The sequence below is a fragment of the Pelodiscus sinensis genome, chromosome 1, assembly GCF_052426305.1.
Source record: "Pelodiscus sinensis isolate ZL-2025 chromosome 1, ASM5242630v1, whole genome shotgun sequence".
In the NCBI taxonomy this organism is placed as follows: Eukaryota; Metazoa; Chordata; order Testudines; family Trionychidae; genus Pelodiscus; species Pelodiscus sinensis.
The window spans coordinates 272,219,775-272,237,006 of NC_143052.1; the positions used below are offsets into that span (position 1 = coordinate 272,219,775).

General features: G+C 39.3%; 1 protein-coding gene across 14 annotated transcripts in view; it reads right to left on the reverse strand.

Moving 5' to 3' along the window:
• Positions 1-17,232, reverse strand: part of LMO7 (LIM domain 7) — a 176,930-nt gene that overhangs the window by 120,781 nt on the left and 38,917 nt on the right. For all 14 annotated transcript variants that reach the window (XM_075918868.2, XM_075918867.2, XM_075918869.2 and 11 more), the window contains 2 exons: positions 11,621-11,691; positions 6,711-6,780 (listed from right to left, as the gene is read on the reverse strand). In XM_075918868.2, the coding sequence (XP_075774983.2) occupies positions 6,711-6,780; positions 11,621-11,691 (141 nt within the window). The remainder of the gene's footprint in view (positions 1-6,710; positions 6,781-11,620; positions 11,692-17,232) is intronic.

Genomic DNA, 17,232 nt, shown 5'->3' on the forward strand with positions numbered 1-17,232 from the left:
GTCTACACTACCACCCTAGTTCGAACTAGGGTGGTAGTGTAGACATACCCTCAGTCTTTAAGGTGCCACAGGACTCATTGTTTTTGCAGAGACAGACTAACACGGCTACCCCTCACACTTGTGGGTACAGAGTAGGCCAGAGCTACCCTGAGCTCAATAGGATTAAAAGAATACAGGCTGCCTTTCCCTCTTAGCTGCAATTGCATTTGTGTTTTTTTAAATGGTGGGTGGATACTGGGAGTTTCTAGTTGTGCTTGCACTTTGAGAAATGCCTTGGCCAGCAGGAAAAACAGGTCAGTTTATCATGACAGTTTGGGAGGAGTGATCTATGGAAACAGAGCTTGTTGAAGGATGACTGACCTAGATGAAATTGCAAAGTTTTCCTCCACAGACAAGCAAGATGAACTTGGACATCAAAGTGCAAAGCCCTGCAGGTAAGAAACTCCAAGATCCTTCTCTCCATCATAGTTAGTTGCACTGTAGGCTCTCAAAAAAGCTGACAATTTAGTTCTCTCCCCCTCCCCAAACTCCTTGCCAGAGCACTAACCTACATGAAATGGAAAATCTAGCTGAACAGGACAAAATATACAGCTGAGCACACTATGACTGATGAAGAGCAAACCTGGGGAAAAATCAGGAGAGAAAAGACAATATCAATATGTGCCAAACTATTCTGAAGGTTAACTGGTTGTCAAAGTCAGACAGGACTCACAGATTTGTCAGACCGCTCTGTTTATTAGCAAAGCTCTGCTAATTTCACCCAGAAAATGTGAGCCCCATACAAGGTTCAAACCCCTTGATTTATACAGTCAAAAGAAAGCCAAGTTAACAGGATTAAAAAGAGGGGCAAAACTTCACATAATTAGTGTGAAACTAGTCAAGTATCTTCATTTCCACATCAAGCACACAGCAATCTCCTGTCCATATCTCCTTTGCTTTCTCCCTAACACCTAATGTTCCTTTTCCCATTAACTCTGGCTAGCACTCTGGAATCAGCATACCTACAAACAACATTAACATACTTTTCTTCTTCCTGTTCAGAGACAAACAGTATTCCTTCAACTTATTCAATTATTACAGCATAATTCATCTTTCTCTTAGGCTACGTCTACACTGGCCCCTTTTCCGGAAGGGGCATGTTAATTTCACCTATCGTAGTAGGGAAATCCGCGGGGGATTTAAATATCCCCCGCGGCATTTAAATAAAAATGTCCGCCGCTTTTTTCCGGCTTTTAAAAAAGCCGGAAAAGAGCGTCTACACTGGCCCCGATCCTCCGGAAAAAGCGCCCTTTTCCGGAGGCTCTTATTCCTACTTCAAAGTAAGAGCCTCCGGAAAAGGGCACTTTTTCCGGAGGATCGGGGCCAGTGTAGACGCTCTTTTCCGGCTTTTTTAAAAGCCGGAAAAAAGCGGCGGACATTTTTATTTAAATGCCGCGGGGGATATTTAAATCCCCCGCGGATTTCCCTACTACGATAGGTGAAATTAACATGCCCCTTCCGGAAAAGGGGCCAGTGTAGACGAGCCCTTACAGTATAATTATTTCTACTTTCACATGGTGCACTTGTCTGTCTTTCACACAAGAGATAACAGCCCACTAAGCATGGGCTGGTATTTTAACAAGAAAAATGTAAGTCAAATGAACACTCAAGAAGGCCTCTTATCTGAAGATGGTTTATGCCATCTTGGTAACCTCTGGATAATTTTTGTTTCTAACAGAATGGGAGATGCATATCAATCTCTATCAAGCCTTCTAATTAATATCCTCCAACAAAGAGGAAGAACTACTGCTGGTACATTAGAATGACTGCAAGCTTCAATAGCTTTCTGCTCTGCCTGAAACACGTGGCCAAAAGAACTGCTGGATATGTTTAACAGAGCACTCTGCTTGGCCAAGTATTCACCCAAGATTGAGAGGCATCTTAATCAGCCAGCACCTGAGGCAGTTGGTAATGTAGGAATGCAGCACAAGACATGTGTACAAGGGCAGGCAGGCTTAGAAAAGGCTGAATTCTAGTCTCACCCATACTCCCAGCTCCTGTGACTGTCCCTTCCATCTACTCACTAGGTTATTCCATACCCTGTCCTATGCTTCAGTCCATGCTCAATACACTCCCTTAATACCCAGCTTCATAAACGTCAAACTGAATAAACATGCGTCTGATTTTGCTTCAGAGCACAGAGGGAAAGGAAAAAGTACAGACCAATCATTCCTCTGAACTGTGCTGAATACACTGCTGTCAGTTTCCACACAGTGAAGCTTGCTGACTAGAGTTAGTTAAGAAAATAATTCTTTTTCATAAATGCTGAAAAGCAACAGTTCGACAAGTATTGGAAAAGAATGCGCTTCCATTTGAAATTTTTTATGGTCCAATACACCTTGCCCACTTTCTTCAGATGCTGCAAGTACCTTTTCCCCAATTTTGCTCCTGAGAAGGCGGAGGGGGAGGGAAAAGGGGGGGGGGGAGAAGAGACAAAAATGGTTTTCATTCATCAAAAACCCCACAAAACCAAAACTTTTTAAGATGTTATGCAACAGGTTATTAACATATACAAAAAAAAAAAAAATCACCAAAAAAATCCATTTTCAATAAAAGACCATTTTTCAATGAGAAGAAGCTTTAATTTACAGCACTGCACGTAAGGGAACAGTAGAGTCCCTGGGGAAATGGCCAGCTAGTGTAAAACAACAACAAAGGGGCAGCTGGCTGGAGCTGTGAGTTCAAGAGTCTCTAATGTGCCCCTCTCTGGGAAATAACAGTAACCTGCAGGACAAGAAAGGGAGTGGTAGTATTACCTCTCAAGCAGAGGCGAAAGCAACTTAAAATTTCTTACAGGTATGGTCCTATTGCAACCTGGGACCCTGTCAGCTCTCAAATAGCTCTGTACTAGCTTTTACTGCAGCTCAGCCAGCTCTTGCTGGAGCTGTGCATCAGGGTGCATCCACTTACTTTCACCTCTGCTCTCAAGGCACAGCACCATATTTACAATTAACACAGGGGGTGTTTCCGCTCTGGATATTCACATCTCCACATCAAATGCTGTGAATGACCCACATCCACCCTGACTTGATTAGCTTAATTAATTCAAGCAACTTATTCATTATCTCTCTCTCGTTGCAGGAGGAGTAACGGTAGTCCGAATTAAGGGCTTTAGTTCTAACTACCTAGCCCGTGCCGCGTATAGCCACGGGCAGGGAGTCCGAACTACCGGGCCTTTAAAAATGGTGGCACCTGGGAACATGCAAATAAAGCCCAGGATATTTTAATCCCAGGCTTCATTTGCAAGTTCGAATGACTACATTAGCCACCCTAGTTTGAACGAGGGTGGCTAGTGTAGACATACCCTAAGGTGCCACAGATACAGACTAACATGGCTACTCATCTGAGACATTTATTATCTTTTTTATCCTTCTATTGGGATTATCCTTCAACTGTGCAGGGCACACCCACATTCTCTAGGCAGAAATATAATGAAGCTAGACATGAAAATTATAGCTTGTTTTCAACTCTGACTAAAATAAGTTTGGAAGTAAAAGTAATCACACTAAAAAACTAACCCCACTTTTTAAAATTAAAACATAGTTAAAATGTTACATAGTAATTGCTTGAAGCCCATTCAAAAAGAATTGGGTACACATACAAATACACATTACTTTCCTGTTTCAACAGGCACAACACAACAGCACGAATTTCAGGTGAAGCTTGGGACACTATTCTGACTTTCATTATTTCTTTTCAAAAATAATCTTAATACTACTGAACATAAAATCCTGCTGCACAGTGCATGTAATGCCTTCTGGCCTTTATTAAAACATCTTATTAAAAACATTCTATTTATTACATCTATCACCAGCCCTCTTCAACCACAGCTAAATCTGAAATATTTCATCAAGCATGTCAGCTTCTTGGCATATTTGAGTTTCAGAGTGGGAAAACTCAATTAGAGAAAACACAAACCTGTGATGGAGTTCTAAGAGAAAGGCAAAAGGAAAAAGAGCAAACTACTAGGATTTCTCTTCTCTGGAAAATGGAGTCATCCAGGGGCACCCATGGGTTTGCAGGCCACATGACCTGACACCCCAGTTGGTGCTGGGGAGGCAGAAACATGCAGACTGGGACACCTACCCCCCCCCGCCCCCCACACACACACACCTCAATTTTTCTCATGTTCTTTGTTAAGTTCTTCACTGAGAATTTGTAACAACTTGAAGGGGTTACAACACAAACAAAATGTGTGTGTGCAGGGTCAGGGAAAGCTATATTCTGAAGAACAATGTGTTGCTGCACTTTTTTATGCTAACAAACAAGAAATATGGCTGCAAACTGGTTTTTTTTTAGAACTGTGCTAAAACAGTAATAAAAGATATAGCTGCTTAAATGTGTTTGCTATTAAATATTTTAGTGATTATTCAAGCCAAAAGTTAAGCCACCACAAAAATGAAATGTATTCCATGATTTTCTGGTTTGTATTATTGGACGCTTCCAATGAAATTTAGCCAGTCAAGCTACTAAAAGTAACTGTACAGTCATCCACAAGGATAATTTTGGTTTGACTCAAGTTCTTTCTTGGATTCCTTTGATGGGAAAAAGAGTTGAGCACAAAATTATCTGAGTAAAACCTAAAGCCTTTCTAGAAAGGAGGCCACAAACGTGCCATGAACTCATCTGATGTGGAAACAGATATATCTGCTGTCTCTAGTTTTCCTAAGGACACATGTTAAGCTACCCCAACTTTATGGCATCTTAACCAATTTAATTACACAGCCCCTTATCCTCCTCTAAAGATTTAAAAACTACATACTTTGCCCCCCCCCCCCAAAAAAAAAAACACTGAGATTTATTTTTTGTAAGTCTATGGTTTTAAAACATAGAAAATAACTGCAGACATTCTGGATTCCACCTGCAAGTAACATAAAAATGGCCACACTGTCCAGACCAATGTGTCCATTTAGCCCAATTTTCTTTTTTTTTTTTTTTTTAACAATGGTCAGAGTAACCTAGTTTTTTTAAAAAAAAAAACTATTATACTTTTGGCCTTCCCATCATCCTGTGGCATCAAGTTGCACACGTTGACTGTTCATTGCGTGAAGAAGTTCTCTCTTAAGCTTGTTGCCTATTAATTTCATTGGACGACTCCTGATTCTTGGGTTATGTGAAGAGATTAAAAAACTACTTCTTGATTCATATTCTTCACACCATTCAAATAAAATTAAATGCACCTTTTAAAATTTTGTCTCAGATTCCCCATAAATTGACAACTTCAGTAGGGTTGTGTTCCAGTGTAACTTAGGCCCTTTAAATCTGACAACTGTAGTTGCAGGCCATGTGACTAGGAGAAAGCATGTCATCTGCAGGAAGCCAGATATAAAGCTTCCTACCTTTGCAGCACAAGTAGCAGACAGCAAACCTACATGTCAGCGGACTCCTCAGGGTACATCTCTCTACAGCAGCCAGAAAGGGTCTGCTAAAAATGCTAGCAGTTAGACAGTTACATGCACTGCGGGCTCTGCAGTATTAAGCTTAAATAAGCTTTATACTATAGTCTCTGCAGCAAAGTCTGCCCAGAGACCCAGTGTGTAGCCTGCAGTGGCTAGGTGAGCTCACCATGGACTAGACTGCTGAACCGGGGACAGGTGGGGAGCTACTTTAGCCCCTCCTGGTTAACTGGAACCGATAAGCCTCACCCGTTAAGGTTAACCATTTACATCCCTAATTAGAAATTATGGTATAATTTTTTTAAATGATGACAGTAATTAAACATTTATGTGGACAAATCGTAGAGAGTCCAGTGGAGGGAACCAAAATAATTAGGGGATAGGCTACAACTTATGAGGAGGGGCTGAATGAACTGGGCTTATTTAGTTTGGAGAAGAATGAGGGAGGATGTGATAGCAGCCTTCAACTAACTGAAGGTGGGTTCCAAAGAGGATGGAGCTAAGTTATTCTCAGAGGTAGCAGATGACAGAACGATTACAGCCCTATTCCTCTGGACACACTCAAGTTCTTAAGTGTATGAGCATGTGAATCTGAGATAGGAGTACACAGCAGTACTTCTTGCCTCTCTTCAAAGGCCAGCACTCCTATGCATAAATTGTTAAGAAACATCTACAAATAAAATACTTCAGTGGTACAGCTATGCCACTGTAGTATGTCAGTGTAGATACTCACTGCAGCAACAGGAGGAATTATCTTGTCGCTGTAGTTAATCCATCTCCCCAAGAGGAGATATGTAGGTCAATAGAAGAATTCTTCTGTCAACTTGACCATATCTACACGGAGGATTATGTGTGAAAAAAATATTTATCAGGGATGTAGGCTCTCACACCTGAGATGTAGCTATGCCAATCTCAGTTTTCATTGTAGACAAGCCCTTCATGATTGATCACATACTGATGCATTACAAAAATTAACAACATACTTCTCAGCCTGCATCTGAACACTTTTTTATTTATCTGAATCAAACAAGAATGAGTAAGTATGTAGCTAGAGCCTGGCTCTAAAACTGTTGTCTTTTTTGTGAATACAATAGCTGTTGCATAGCACAACAGACATAGCAGTTCAGTAGCTATTGCATACCATTTCTAAGAGAAAAATAGTTACACATTCAAACAAACTATATTCAAATCACAAAGCACAGGACTATGTTCCTTTAAAAATCAGAGAAGTCATACATTGAAACCAAAGGTACTGGAAATGATTTTATTACTTACCAAACCAGCTATTGGTGTAGACAGACGATTGATCTTCTTAATGATACCAGGTTTGATCTTGTTAACCAAACTAAAAATTAATGAAAACATTAACCATATGATATGCTATTATGTAATAATGTTAACATTTCATCGTAAGCATAAAAATGTTTGTGAAGAATTGTTTCTACATATTCTTTACTTAAATTTAAATCTATTAAACAGGGTATAAAATAAGTTTATACTAAGCCTTTCTAAAAGTAAAAAGCAATCAAACATAATTTAGAGATAAGATTGCTGAGAATGGCATAAAGAAGACACAAAAATAAGAAATACACAGGTAAGAAAATAAGTGGAGTCAGGTTCTTGCCACAAAAATGGAGGCGTTCAGATTCTAGGCTCTTTTGCTATTAAGACTTCTTCTAATATGTCTGGTTGAGAAGATGAGTTTTTTTTAAATTTTCAGGCTAAAAAGCTATTTAGTTTGCTCTGCAAACACAATACTCACCACCACTACCAAAACCTGCCATTTTGCAAATGTTATTTTTTCCCAGTTATTTTAATTGATAAACACAAGAAAAAAGGATTGTTGCTGGGGGGCGGGGGGGGGGGGGGGGAGTGCTTCACCAGCTCTTTCAGATATAGTCATACCTCAAATAGTTCAAAGCTTACGTCTGTCTACAGCAAACACATAATGGAAGTCTTTAAGACGCAGTTTTAATACATTATTTCATTCACACAAGATAAAATGGGCTTCAAGTTCCACATTTTCAAAATAAAAAACATGTAACTAACATTTTTCACCATGTATGTGAAAGTCCTGTATTCATGCTTACATAGTCAAGTGATTGTGCCAACTACTCCTTCAGCAACTAATTAAGTAATATTTTTATAATAAAAAAATATAATCCAATTGTACTTTATTCAGGTTTCAAGTTAAACACATCATTAGAATAGTTATTCCATTCCCAAAAGTGATATGATTTGCTAAAGGGGGAAAAAATGGTTCTGTAATTTATCTGGTATAATCCATTTGTCCCGCAGACCCTTTATCTAAGTTCCTCAACCTGCTGCTGTATTCGTATGGACAGATCACTGCATCTGAAAAGAGCTCTAATCACGTCCCTACTGTTTTGTGGGGTGAATACAAAGATGCAGTTGCAGAATCAAAGTCTTAAAAACTATCTGCTCTGCAAAGATTACTTGTTCCTACAGCATAGATTTCAGAGAAAACTATTAAATTCCAGTAGTGAGTGGGGAGAAGTAGAAAGAAATATAGTTTCCTTTCCTGCCAATCAAGTAAAATGTTAAGGGTATTAGACTATGGGTATTAATATCTCAACATCCCATTAAGTAGTCACTAAACATAAGAGCATGTAAAGATTTACAGTAACAATACTGTTGGGTGGCTTTTCAACGAATTATTTAGCTTCTGAATGCAATTTTTTTCCTCTGTTTTGGTGCTGATAATTGAAAACATGGGTGGCCTCCAAGTTGGATGACTTAAATGCATTTATCTTTCTAGAGTACACACAGAAAATTAACATATTAGAATGAGAATTCAGTCTCCTTTGACTCCATCCCACTGGGGCTCTTGTACATTTCAGAGGAGGAATGCGGAACACCATGTGCAGCCTGGGGCCAGTGGGAAGTCTGTTGACTACAGGCAGGCGTGCCAGCTTTGAAATGTACAAAAATCCCCAGCAGGGGCTCTTGTGCATTTCAAAGCGTAAGCACACTTATGGAGCTGACCCCAGGCTCCATGTTGTACTGCCGATTTGAAATGCCACGCAGAACCTGGGTTCAGCTGGGGACTTCCCAGCTGATCCCAGGCTTCACACCGCATTTCAGCAAAGCTCAGGATCATCTGGGGACTGTCCAGATGACCGTGGGTTCTGTGCAACATTTTCCCAGAACCCGGGATCAGCTAGCACTCCACAGCTGATCCTGGGTTCTGCAGAAATGCTGCACAGAGCCCAGGATCAGCTGGGGAGCCCCCAGCTGATACTGGGCTGCAGGAAGCCCTGGTGTTTTGAAACACCACCTTGGTATTTCAAAGGGGCAACTCTGCACAGCTGAGCTGAGATCAGCTGTGAGGCACTGACCTTTGAAGTACTCCCTCTCCCCTTTGCTGCCTCAATCTGAGAGACACTGCAAGGGGGGGGGGGGTCAACTATATGATAAGCATTTGCTTATTGGATAGTCAACTAGTCTTTAACATCTTTACTGTCTACCTCTGAATATACGGAATTGTCATGGTAAATTTAAAAATATAAATCTTAAATTCAGAGTGCAGCAAGTTAGTACAATATAACTATGTTCTCAGAAAGAATTTGGCTAAAAGGATGTTGTATGCTACCCAAGTCAACCTGCTCAGTTGAATTAATTTTGAGATTATTTTACTGCATACGGTTAATGAGTATTAAATTAAGATGATTATCTTCAGAAGAGAGCTCCCATATGCCAAGTGCAAGTTATTCTTCCTTTCTTTTGCCAAATATATGACAATAATGACCATATTGCACCTTCAAGTGGGTGAATATTGTTCAGCTTGCCAGGAGAGAGGCAATAGCAATTTATGAGGTGGGGAAGTGAGTCTCAGAAGCTGTGGTGATAACTCATCTGCAGGAACTAGAAGGAGCTGGTTGTTCTAAAGCATGTGTTCCCAAACTGGGGGGCGTGAAGAAACTCCAGTGGGGGCACGAGATGACCCCAACCTCCATCCCTCCCCCCCAGTCAATTCTCCCCGCTAAATTTTGCTGCTATTTTTGTTTTTCGGCCCCGGTCAGTTCCTTTTTATTTTTTCCCCCTCAAGTTTTGCTGCTGGGGGAAGGGAGGGTCTGAGGGTTTCTCAAAAATCAAAAAAGGGGTGTGATGCCAAAAAGTTTGGGAACCACTGTTCCAAAGGATCAAGCCTGGCAAGAGAATTCCTTTTTCCGCAGTCCAGCTGGAGCAGCATCTATTCTCCCTCCCTTTGAGGTACAAAAGCTACCAGGTTTGGTGAGGACCTGCTATGGTCATTGCTCTAACTACTGCTTTTTAGGCGGTTGGAAAGGAATTTTCCCCTCAGTACCAGATTGGCCTAGGTGAAAGGGATTTTTTTTTGGGGGGGGGGGGGAGAAGGGGTCTTCCCCACAGCAAGTTCAGGGAGGTCTTTGCTATCATGAGTAAGGAAAGATGTTAGGTTATGATGTCACAACTAGTTTTGTAAGAGTGATGTGAATATCCAGTGCAAGTACTCCATAGGCAAGGCATGCGGGGATCAGATAAATGGCTTAGAAAAATAATGTAAAATGGAGCTCGGAGGAGGTTAAGATCTGCCTGGGAGACCTAGATAGAAAAAGGGGAGGAGGGCTGGTGAAAGCTTCCCACAAGTAAATATTGAATGAACATGGACTACACTGTTCACTTCTATCGGTCAGGTCGTTCCAGACACCTAATAATAAAGTTATTATCAGATTAAAACAATATCAAGTGTCTCCTGATCTTTTCGTATCGCTGGACAATGAGGCTAGCAGAAGATTTTAAAATACACCTGTTGAGCATTCTAACTCTGGAAGAAACATTTTAGCTTTATTTTTAAAAAACTCATACCAAGTTTTTAAATCTAGACTTCTCTCATACCTCATTCAATTACATGAATACCTCTAACTAATTAATTTGTTTTTTAAAACAAAAACATTTCCCAATTCAAGATAATTTTTAATTACTTGGTTTTTACTGCAACATTAGAGTACCTTTTTAAAAGATACAAACCAAATGCTTTATTGTATCTACTCTGCTTCAATCAGATGTTAAATAAGGTGACAAGTTCTACAATTCTATAGCAGTTATGATTTTTAAGAAATCATAACTAATTTTTCACTTCACTGATCAACTGCTGTATCCCAAAGAGGAAGATGGAGGAAGCAGAAGCAAGTGGAAGAGACAGATACAACAGAACAGAGAGAGAAGACAACAAAGACAATGAGAGAAATTCAGAAAAAGTTATATAGTTTCTGCACTTCTCATAATTGTTCATGTTACAGTATGTACAGAAAATTAAAGGCTTTTGAATAAATATTTTGGTATCCCACAAACTAACATCCTCCCCATAAAAATAATTTGGAAACACAACATGCACATTTTTTATTGTTGGCATTCTGATAACTTTTACTCCTACCCTGCCAAAAATCATAGCAGTTTAAAGCTGCTTGCAGGCCTGGGATTCTGAACTTAAACAATGTGAAAGGTTATTTTTTTTTTAAATAAAAAAGGAAAATATTCAGGGTCAGGGTGAAAGTTCTATTACTCTGACTCACAGATAAGCAAACCCTTTTAGCTCTATGCCCGTAACTTGTAAGTGGTTGAAATGTTTTCAGAGAAACAGTGAAATAAATAACTGCACCATCAGTTTGACTAAGTCAGCAGCAGCATGCGTGAAGAACGAAGGAAAAATTATACCTTATGTTCTGTGGAAATGGTTTATTTAAGCCACAAGTATTCATTTTGACTTAGAGTGCCTTAATCTTTTCAAACATCAATCTGAATAACATGTTGAAAGAAAAAGAAATAAAAATGCTTAGACTTCTTGGATTTCTATGGGGGGGTGGCTTTTTTTTTTTTTTTTTTTTTAAGTACAAACAATTTGGTAAAAAAAATTTAAGCTATTTTAGTGTTTGCAAAAAGTTTGGTGAAAAATTTCTTTCTGCTCTAAAATGCAAGTAGCACTAGGAGAATAGTGTTTCTCCATCACTTTCCATCTTTAATAATGTGTTCTGAGACTACAAAGTAACAATTTAATCCTACAAGTATTGTTTGCAGCCACAAAACATCAGTTGAACAAGATTGGCCAATTTTCTCTTGCATATTTCATCTTCAGAAGTGAATAGGTGATATGTTTAAGCTGGGCAGCTTTTACATTTATTGTATTATGGAAAATATAAACTTACTCGCACAACAGAATTCCATTTTCTAAAGCTGCTCGAAAGTCTTTGGTTCCAAAGCTTTTCCCAGTGACAGCCTATAAAGCAAATAATTGGGTGTTAATTTGTGTTTTAAAAATAATAATAAAAAGAACACAGTGCTAGCAACAGACTGAGAAGTAGGACTCAGGACTTCAGTCAGAAATTTATATCCATACAATTCGTTCAAAGAATTGTATGAGTAAAAGCTTAACCATCAAAAGGACTGCAAGTTTGTTCTTCATGCCTTGTATGAAGCGTTTAAGTTTAACGTATCAGTAAATTCCATCTCCTTTAGCATGAACCAATTACTACACAGTGGGAATTTTCTAATGTAAACCATTACTATGAAGTGTGTAAAAGCATAGTAAATTAGACCGAAAAACCTAAACAATTTCCATATTTCTCAGCTAAACTTTTCTAAAACCATGAAATACAATATAATACACAATTTTCTAGAGAAGAGGGTTTTCCAGGTATATTTGTAAAAGAGAAGGTAATGCTTGCAAACAACTTTTAACTTAATCTATCCAGCTTTACTAACTATACTCTTAACACCTAGTTTTAGGTTGAAGAGTGATGTGGGTTTGTTTTTTTTAAATAAAAATGGGGAAAAGGAAGTTAAGAAAATTAAACGGGAAATGGAACTGAAGGGAAAAAAAAAAGCTTTTTAAGGACCAGATCCTGCAATGATAAATACGTGCGTTGGTCCATTTCTTCAATTCATTGTTCCGAAATAATCAAATGAGAATTTCAATTAAAAATTTAAAAAAAAAATAAAGTTCAAATTTTGCATTTTGTTTGAACTCCATTATGTAATTTTTGTTTCCAAACCAGCTATGGAGACAAACCTGATTATCAGTTATAACAACAAATAAATTATGAAGCTCTTCCTGTTTGTTTAGGAGGGAATCATGCATTATGCCAGAATTTCACGAGGCAGAAAAATGGATAGATAAGTAACTTCCAAACCATGAGAATTCAGAAAACAAATCTTGAAAGAAAAATAGTAAAACTGGGGGTTGTTTTAGATAATTTGGTTAATGTGTATGATTACATAGTCTCCCTCCCCACCCCTAGGCTGCTGCCTATATCAGAGGCAGCAGTGTGGGATGCAGGCAGGAGCAGGTGCACACAGGTATCCGGCGGTAGGCAGCTCTGCAGGAGCTGGTACACGAGAGCCGCATGCCCCTCACCTCCATGTAACCACTGAATTTTTAAATGGTTACACAATTACATAATTAAATGCATTTTAACATCCCTACTCCTGATGTCTCATTTGTGAACATTCATGCATCAGGCTTTATACATTTATAAATTTACATATCCATTGCCATATTTACTTAGGTCTTGGCACCTTTCTTATATGTTGCTTTCAAGGTACCTGTATTCAAAGTTCCAACTGCTGATATAAGCTGTGCATCAATACCACATTGATACATTTTCCAGTGTTTTTACTAAGTTAATGTGGTCATCCTCTTGGTTACCCATAGTGAAAATCCCCTGGAAGTCCACTATCTCAAGCATAAACTGTTATTTTGAACTTAAAAAATGAGTTAAAGCATTTATTATTCAAGGTCAAGCTGCTTATGCTAACTGACATCTCTTATGCTATAATACTTTTAACTACATGGAACCTTAAGCTTACTTTCAAGACTTCCTTCATATTATTAACTGCACATTTACCTACATTACTTAGCATTTCAGCTATACTGGTTTGACTCAACTATATTTAAAAAAAAAAGCAATTTCATGAACAGTATATGAAATATGATTTTTTTCATAGTGTGACCTGTGACACAGGTCAATAGATTGCATAACTGGGGAAAAAAACCTACACTACAGTGACAGCTTAATACAAGAAAAATGTATTTTGATATTATGGCGGCAATCTGAAAAATGATCTTAAGTAATGCTATATCTTGATCTTGACATTGCATGCCCTGTTATATATGGAATCAAACTAACTGAAAGGTCAATAAAAAGCAAGTGGTTTAATCACTTGTATTACTCATGACCATCTCTGTTCACCAATATCTTATTTGTTACATGTCACAGCATCTTCAGATGTTAAGGGTAAGATTTATAACTGTTTGTCATATGTTCTGATCCTTATTCCTTAGCAAGCTATATAGGATAGGATAAATTCATCTATTGAGCATAACTTATTTGGGGACATTACCAGACATTTAGACCATATGCATATTATCTGATCCACCCAAAACCAAAGGAAATATTTGTTCTTCTCTTCATTAACACTCCCTGTTTTCCCTGGTGAGTATATACACAAATTGTTTTCCCTGGTGAGTATATATTACAGTATCATTTCAGCATTTTGGAAAGGGGCAAGTGGAAAGGACCTCAACATAGGGTTCCTCTTTATAGGAAGAACTGCAAAATATATTAATTTGATTTTTGGAGGAAGGTGTTCTCTCATGAATACTTTACATACCTTGGCAATTACTGAGGCCAGGCAGGCAAATTTTCAAACCAGACCTTAATTTACATATCATTTTAAAATACTTATGTAAAAGTCTCATATTCAGAAGTTAATTTTATTAAACAGCTGAAAAATGTCTAGGACTTATCAAATCATTGCAACAAGCATTTTTGGTTAGTCAAAACTGACCAGCCGCTTTCTCTGAGCCAGAAGCAGATACTATTGAAAGCCATGGATCAAGTGAACAAGGTATGCAATGTATAACACAGAATAATACATCAGGAATCAGTCTTGACACAGAAATTGTCCAGGGCAAGGTTCTTTGGTCTGTGTTATGAAAATCCAAGTTAGATGTTTTACCATAGTCCTTTCTTGTGTTAAAAGAAGCGAGCATTACCATGCATGCATTTTTCAGCATGAATGGCAACAAACAACAGGGTTCATGTCATATTTGTGTATTTGCAGAAATATGAACAGTTTCATTTCCCTAAAGAGATTACAATCCAACTAGCCATAGATACCCAGTGAGCACAATAAACAGACTGAAGGAGAACAAAACAAAACCTTTGAGGCACGATAAGCAGATCTCAAAACATATCAGTTGCTTAATCCTTGCCAAATTTCTGTATTTACAGGCACTCTGACAGGATACTTCTATGCTGCATGCCACACTGGCTGCAGAGTAGCTATGCATAGCTACGTGAAAGCAGGCTGCATCCACAAACAACGTGTACACATGTCAGTGAAAGGGTTTGGCAGAGGAGAGGCAGCTGGGAAAGTTTAGCAGAGAGAGCTCCAGCCAAAAGGAGATGGCAGAGCCCTTCACTGCTACCAAAAATCTTGCCCTGCAGCAGAGAGCTGCCCAAGCCTTTTCTCTCTGCTTCCTCCCTGTCAGTGTTTCCCCCCAGGGTGATTTTTTTTCCTATGAAAGGGAAAAAAGGCTTCAGCAGAGCAGGGAGGCAGTGAGATACGAGACTACTAAAAATAGTAGTGTGAAGACGTAGGCACAGCTTGGGAGAGCAAAGAGCATGTAAGGTACATACTCTCATACATCCATATCCTTCAGACACATCTTTATGCCACCTGCGTAAGACATGCCTCACCAGCTACATATTTATATCCATATTAAGGGGCCAAATGGGTATGTACTCTACCCTCTATCAAAACAAGCATGCAACGCAGTTGCACCCACAGAAAAGTTTTCAAGAGGGACTTGAAGGATGATGACAAAAATCAGATTTGAGAATACTTAGGGGGAGCTCTTCCCATGCATGAGAGATAGGGCTGCCAACTTTCTAGTTGCATAAAATGGAACACCCTTGCCCCACCCCTGCACCAAGTCCCTGTCCCTTGTGAGGTCCTGCCCCCTCCCCCACTCAGTCACTTGCTCTCACTCACTTTCACTGGCCTGAGGTGTGGGAAAGGGGTGAGGGTTTCAGCCTAGGGTACAGGCTCTAGGATAGGGCCAGTGATGAGATATTTGGGGTGCAGGAGGGAATTCAAGGATGGAGCCACGTCGTTCGGAGTGTAAACGCCAGTCAAAAACCAGATGCCTGGCAACCCCAATAAGCAACAGCATGGGAAAAAGCATAGAAATGCTTCTTGGCAAAAACATCAACAGGTAGTCAAAATTAGCATCATTTGAGGAAAGAAAATAGATCTCAAATGCATGCAGAAAAACAGGTTTACCACAGTGCCTGCTGATGGAGTTGCTGACAGGTCTAGAGCTGAATTAATCAGCACACATCCATCAGATTAGTACAGGTGGGGCAATTTGTGCTGACAGTGCTGATTGGGAATCCATAACAGCTAATAGAGTTTGTGGGATCAAGGGAGAGCATTCCAAATCTCAGCAGGCTGAAATGGTGCAGCAATTAATATTGGTGGTTCAATTATGTACAAATCAATTTCACAAAAAATTCTTGTCATTTTTCTATGCTCTGTATCAACCACCGATGAACTTGCATTCTGGGTCTATTTAATTAAAGTTTTAATTTATTTTGAAAAAAAATCTTCAAATTTTCCTCCTGAACCACCAGTTCACCAATTCAGCCCACTTTCTACTGTATTTCGACTGCAGCACTGCAGTGAGGTTAGTTCCTGGGGTCAGCACTAACCGGGACAGCTTAGTCCTAGCTTGCAGTGGCTCTGGGAGCTAATCCCACTGTGGCTTTGCCTCTTCCCCCAACAGCACCACGGAGACCGTACTAGGGAAACCAGCATTTAAACTGGCTCCTCCCAGCACTGGCTGCCCCCCCCCCCCCCGGCTGCCTCTGTATCAGAGACAGTGGGGGCTGGGAATGTGAGTAGTCAACTAGTTAATTATTCTATTACTCTTTTACATCCCTAGTCCAGACCCTGCAAACCCAGCTCATACCCTACTTTTTAGCTAGATCCTGCACCCCCACCTTCACCCATTTTGTCATCATGTGCGGTTGGCTAGTGATCCGTGGAAATGTCTGCATTAAGTGGGGTAGGTCACAGGCCAAAGAGTCTGAGGACCATTGCACTAAAGGATAGAGACCTGCAAATACACAGATATTTGTGGGTTCCACATCCACGCATGTGGATCCACAGTTTATGCGCTATAGCAGAGAAATTCAACCCACTTGAAGAATACATACTACACCAACTGGTTTCCCAGAAACAGAAGCTACTTGATAAATTAGGGTGTGGCTCAAGACATTCCATTTTCATTATTTATTGTAGCTTAATATTTTACTTAAGTACTCTTTCATTTAGTGTAGCCAAAAGGAATATTGACATTCAACATAATCACAGTACATAAATGCACAAGCTCTGTCCTTTCAAATTATAATTTGAAAAGCTTCCAATAATCCTGTAAGTACAAATATATTCAGACCTGCCATTTTCACAACTTCATTCTCACTCTTAGCCAATGCACTCAAACACCTTGAACAAAAGTTGGAATAAGGTTAAGAATTGCTCCTGCACATGTCTTTGAGAGTCTATAGAAAACATTTCAGTACTGCATCATCTGTAATTCATAGACAGCATTTTACCACACAACATTTTTTCACTGGAAGTGTTGTTTTTATACTATTTTAGTATCTCATCTCAGCACTAGAAACACACAATTCTTGGCTACAACATTGTTTAGGAATGGCAACATCTTTTAATACACAAAGTATTAAGATTG